We start from the raw sequence: 6,000 nt of genomic DNA on the forward strand, positions 1-6,000 counted from the left end.
ATGCGCGGTCTATATTGAGATTATAGGAGAAGGTACTAGGCTTCCGCATTCTTCCCAGGTTATATTATGGAGGTAGTCCAGCAAAACTGCTATTTCAACTGAAAAACTGTCACCCCTGTCCCATCAAACTAAACTCGATCTAGTGCACCTGGCAAAGCTTTTTTCGAAATTCGGATAATTTTGATGACTTTGAAGCGTTTTTATGCGCCGATTTTCTGATTTGCCTTCAAATCTCCGACGTGATTCTGTCAATCACACGTACATCAGCATATAAGCTCCGCCCCGTAATGGTGACGTCATATCCTCATGCATCATGGCGGCGGTATCTCTTTGCCGAAGTGGCGAGCTGCTGTCGAGTATTTTGAGCAAAGAACGACGGTTGAATGTAGGAATAAAATAAAGGAATAGCCTTAAATGCTTATCGATGATCCATCCTGCCCATCTGAAAAGGTTAGGGTGCTGTTTAAATGTTATTGAGCGTGTGATTTTGAGAAAGGGCGAGCGTGTTTGTCCGGAAATAGATCATCCGCGAAACGGAATAGACTTCACTCCTCCATACGTGTACTGTGTTGGGCCCGTGGGGGCTATCAAATTTGCTGACAAGCAAATTTCAAATTTCTAGTTAAATTTTGTTTCTTAAAAATCTTTGGGAATCGAGCATTCTCAGTTAATCCTCATTTATGACGACTTCAGCTCATCTTTTTTTCCCTTATTTCTCCAGGCAGTTGTGGCTTCAATCAATTCCGATGTGAAAGTGGCAGTTGTATTTCCGCATCAGGCTACTGTAACTTTAAAGATGACTGCAATGACAAGACAGATGAAAGTAGATGCGGTAAGCTTAGTACCAACCGGTGCGGCCTAAACACAGTATAGTCTGTATCAAAATAAACGTACCGGTTGGCCTAACAGAAATACAATACAGTATGCTCCGATACGCAGTCTGCTACAAGCTTTTGCCTTCTCCAGACTCGTGCCCATCCGCTTACTCTTATGTAATAAGGAAGCGTTGGATGGTTATTTGGGATGAGTTCATTAGCATGTGTTCATGAGTCGGATACAAGTGTTGGTAAGCCAGAAATTGCTTTCCATTTTACCCAGCACGTGTGTATACATGTACAGGCTGTTATATGACACTTTCATACGAGTGAGTTCACCTGTATAAACAAGCAGTGCTTGATAAAGAACTTCGCCAAATGAAACTAAATTTATTTTTTCCCGTTTTAGTTTGGCCTGAATGCAAAACACACGAGTTCCTTTGTATGAACAAGCAGTGCCTATCCAACACATCAATGGTAAAGAACTTTGTGAAAGACTGCGTCGATGGCTCGGATGAAACTGTTCGAGGTAATTATTGGTTCCAAAGCTCATGAAGTGACCGATATATACGTCTCTGCTACTTCATTATTTACATCCATAAATTTCACGCTTCGACGATGACTCGCAGTTTCCAAAAGGGCGGCGCACTCGGCGATCGCCGGACCACTTAAAAACTAGCCTGAAGACAAAACGTTTAGGCGAGACTTTTGGTAGAAGAAAAGATTTTCAGTCGTCGCCACGTCCTCTCTCGAAACGATAGCCTATGTGCGCCCGTTATTAAAGATACCAATAAATTGTTCTCTTTCTAGGATGCAATGGGTTCGAATGTTTTAATGGCAAGTGCATCCCACACGAGCTTCACTGCGACGGTGTCAAAGATTGTCCGGGGACCTACTCTGAGGACGAAACCGACTGTACTAATATTGGCAACAAACCTGTGGGTATGTACAAGTATCAACCTCCTTGCGCACGACCGGAACTATTTATATCGACGTCGTTCCGTCCCTGCTTGAATTGGCCGCCATTGCTGAATCTGAATGTGGTGATTCAGCCCTAATTAACTTTTCGATGATACATGTAGATAAAGTTGCATGCCAATAGAGGTCATTCACATACATGTATGTGGTTATTTTATGTCGTCTTTTAGACTTGGTGGCGAGGCAAATATAAAAAGGCTGTGTCAATATAATGGCAAAACAGGAACATCTGCAAAGGTCGGACTCAATCGGATGCTGAAATATAAGGGAGCAGTCTTTAAGTCTAGGTTTAAAGTCTGTTCGAATAACCAACAGATAACGTTTGTCCAATCGAGTCAGATATGTGCAAGTTTTCTGAGCCGTGGTTTCTGTAGAGCCTGGCGCCAGTCTTTTGTTCGATTTATAAGTAGTCCAGTGAGAGGTCGCCTAACCCGAACACTACACACTGAAGTGCTTTCTGATTCCAGGCGTTCGAGGCGGGTCACTGCGGATGATAGTTCGAATCGGCGCCTGGCTTTCCAGATAAGGGTTTCAGTGTCATCATTATGTCATTGCATTACCAGACAATCAGATTTGACATACTAGAGTTGGCGAATTTGTTATTTCTTCCTGTTTTCAGGTGAGGGCTACTTGAACTGCAGCACCAACTTCATGCCTTACCCTGCAACACAGCATTGCATATACGATAATGATTTCCTTGGATATACGACTGGCTGCAGGGACTTCTCTCATCTTAAGAAGTGCGGTAAGAATTTATCCATTTTAACTAAAGAGACAAGGAAAGCTTGATCTGGGCTTCTTAAACATGTTAAAATCTGTTTTATGTAAGCCGGGGCACCACCCTAAATGTTGTTCAAAACAAAGATCGCTGCCAAAATTGAAAGAGGTCGCCAGCTAACACAAAAATAGAATATCTGAAGTTTCCTTTTCCAAAGTGATATTTACAATAGGGTGGTTCAGATTTTAATTCGAGAACGAGAAGGAGGTGGAATAATTTCTTTATTTTCAATAGAATGTTAATTTATGTATATTACCTGCCGTTGAGCCTAAAATTTTCAGGAATGAAAATCATTTGGTTGTTTGGATATAGCGGTATTGGCAATGTTTTTCAGAGTCTTTTAAGTGCCCGCCATATTATCTCAAATGTCCTGGAAGTTACTGTATACCCCTGAGGATGATATGTGATGGCACACGAGACTGTGCCAGTGGCGAGGACGAACTGAATTGCGGTAGGTTGGTCGTTTATGTCTTTGCATTGCCAGTCGTTAGATTCGAATATCACATCTAAATCATTTTTAAAGTAATGCCATCCGATGATCCGAAAATTGCTGAAGACGCATTGTGACTTTCTGAAATTATCTTTGGGATAGAACAGATAAAACAATAGCTATCTATTTACTAACCATTCTGATTTGTCCTTGTATACACTTTCAGAATCATTTGCATGCCCTGGCATGTTCCAGTGCAAGGACAGAAAGAATTGCATCATTCAAGAAAAGGTGTGCGATGGAATTGAACACTGCCGCGATGGTGATGACGAGCTATCATGTTCATTTTGTCCGGATAGTTGCACATGCATCGGTGATGCTTACCAGTGCTCCGAGAAATCGCTTCAGTCAATCCCAAATCTACCTGGAGATGCTCGGGCCGTGGACCTGACAAACAACAGTCTCGGAGATAACTCGTTACGTGAGATGGTTTATCCATTTCTCGGGAAACTGACTCTCAGTAAAAATGACATTACCTCTCTTGAAGGAGGTGTGTTCAGGAATCTTGTAAACCTGTATCATTTGGACTTGAGGTCAAACAAGCTTGTTAACCTATCGTCAAATGCCTTCATGGGGCTGCAGAATCTCAGAGAACTGTTACTTACGGAAAATAACTTAACTACCATTTCGCCAAGTGCATTTGTTGTCAAGAATGTCTCAGGCATTGCACGGGATCTCGGCGTTAAAGTGATGAATCTCTCTGGCACCTCTCTACGAGAACTCAACGAAGGATCCTTCGGAGGGCTTGGTAACGTGACGAGCCTTGACCTATCAAACAACCACCTAAACATGATACCACTGGGCACATTCAGGTATACAAGCAAGGTACAACACCTTAACCTCACTGGTAACACCCTGGGGGACTTCACTGGTAAAGAAGACTTCAAGGATCTGCCAGAGCTAAAGGAACTCCGGTCGAATCATTTTAGATTTTGTTGTATGGCCCCACAGGTCCCCGAAGAGAATTGTTTTCCAAAGATGGACCCGTTTTCTTCCTGCACTGATCTCATCCGCATAGGCGCCTTGCGGATCTTTCTGTGGATACTTGGGACCATTGCTGTAGGCGGGAATATCCTCGTACTCCTCCTGAGGATATTGACAAAGGAACCAACGACGGCGAACACCACGATCATCACAAGCCTCGCCGTGTCCGACCTCCTCATGGGCGTGTACTTGTACATCATCGCGGCAGCGGACACCACATTCAGGGGGTACTACATCGAGGTTGACTGGAGCTGGAGGAAGGGCATCGGATGTAAGATTGCAGGATTCCTCTCCGTCTTATCAAGCGAGGTGTCCGTCTTCACTTTGACTATCATGTCAGTGGATCGTTTCCTGGTTGTGGTGTTCCCGTTCAGTAAGCAAAAGATCAACTTCAAGAAGGCGAAGATATTAGTGGCATCAATATGGATCTTTGGGGTCATATTAGCCGGTGCACCGTTCTGTGTTGACTACTTGCGACATTCGTACTATTCAAGATCTGGCGTCTGCCTCTCGCTCCACCTGACATCAGAACCCGCCCCAGGCTGGGAGTACTCGGTCGCCATCTTTTTAGGACTCAACCTCGTTGCGTTCATGATCATCGCTGTACTATACACTTGGATGTACGTCATCATCAAACGCTCTGTCGATATGATGAAACACAAGACCAGTCGGAAGAAGGGAGAAAACAAGGAACTAGTCGTTGCCCGCAAAATGGCGCTGATCATCCTGACTGACTTTGCTTGCTGGATGCCCATAATAATTCTAGGTGAGTAAATATTGGCACATTCGTGTTGAACAGGTTTCAAGCAGAACAACTACACTTGGATACCACTGTACAAACCCTCTCTGGAATCCATGCATGTAGGTGCTGACCTCAAACAGGGGCTACTCCTGGGCCCTTTCGGTCGTATAACATTTACGACAACATGGTACGATACGAAATCGACTCAAGCTTGTGAGTGTAAACATGATTTTATTTTAGAGTATCGTAAAAAAATAGATGTGGCTGTTCAGTTCGTAATGCCAAGTTGAGGGAGGAATCATGATAATTCAGTTTCGCGTTTCGCTTTCAGGTTTGGCTGCGATCTCCGGGAAAGTCACGATCCCTGGTGATGTCTACGCCTGGATTGCAGTATTTGTGCTGCCGATCAACAGCGCTATGAACCCAATACTCTACACACTGTCGTCTCTCGATCTCATCAAGTAGGTGACTTGATATTTCTTTTGGATGACTCTTACCTTGAATTATGGGTGCTCTAGATGAGCTATGGACGGATTTTATTATGATTTACGGAATAAATCAAGCATTTAAAACCGTGCTTGTGATGTTTAAGGTTACTGTTTCCTGGCTATTCCTGTGGGTTGCTATAACCTCTGTTAGAACCAAAAAGCGACTATCAGTGCCATTGTATAAGACGTTAATGGCTTCCTCATCCACAGTAGACAACTACAATAAACATACTCGTCATTTCATATTTGCTCCTCAAAAGATTGAGACTCGTATATACGGCTCTTAATCTTCGACCAGCCCTACCAAGTATTTCCAATTGAAATGACCATCGGCTGATATAACGTTTTTCTTTTAGACTGATATGTGGAAAGAAAGAACCACAGTTGGATTACTCTGGAAGCACTAGGACGAATGTGTCTACCCGTAAGTAAAAAGGCTTTTAAAAATAAGTACTTATATCAGATATTGACTTGCGGCTGATCCTCCTCTTCGCTGTCCCCCAAATGATGCAGGGTAAGAGTGAATCTAGCCCAGCGATGCAGCTGATCTCACTCACTTCCTACGAGTTGATATTTCTATGTCAACTGTAGGATTACGATCCTGAGTCGTCTGTATTGCAGCACCACTCATGCACTCCAGCGCTCTGTGCATCGCGGGATACAATATCCGCGCAGCGCGTACGGCATCCCGCGTCCTCTCTGTCGTTTCCCTTCAACAACCTTAG

The 6,000-nt window shown here is 43.6% G+C and overlaps 1 protein-coding gene across 1 annotated transcript in view; it reads left to right on the plus strand.

Annotated features, from left to right (window-relative positions):
• The window catches only part of LOC135489423 (uncharacterized), a 35,739-nt gene extending 29,739 nt beyond the window's left edge, over window positions 1-6,000 (plus strand). The window contains exons 33-41 of the mRNA XM_064774775.1: window positions 722-832; window positions 1,225-1,344; window positions 1,626-1,757; window positions 2,413-2,538; window positions 2,906-3,022; window positions 3,228-4,811; window positions 5,119-5,248; window positions 5,632-5,699; window positions 5,897-6,000. Coding sequence (XP_064630845.1) covers window positions 722-832; window positions 1,225-1,344; window positions 1,626-1,757; window positions 2,413-2,538; window positions 2,906-3,022; window positions 3,228-4,811; window positions 5,119-5,248; window positions 5,632-5,699; window positions 5,897-6,000 — 2,492 coding nt within the window. The remainder of the gene's footprint in view (window positions 1-721; window positions 833-1,224; window positions 1,345-1,625; window positions 1,758-2,412; window positions 2,539-2,905; window positions 3,023-3,227; window positions 4,812-5,118; window positions 5,249-5,631; window positions 5,700-5,896) is intronic.

The sequence above is a fragment of the Lineus longissimus genome, chromosome 6, assembly GCF_910592395.1.
Source record: "Lineus longissimus chromosome 6, tnLinLong1.2, whole genome shotgun sequence".
Lineage (NCBI taxonomy): Eukaryota > Metazoa > Nemertea > Pilidiophora > Heteronemertea > Lineidae > Lineus > Lineus longissimus.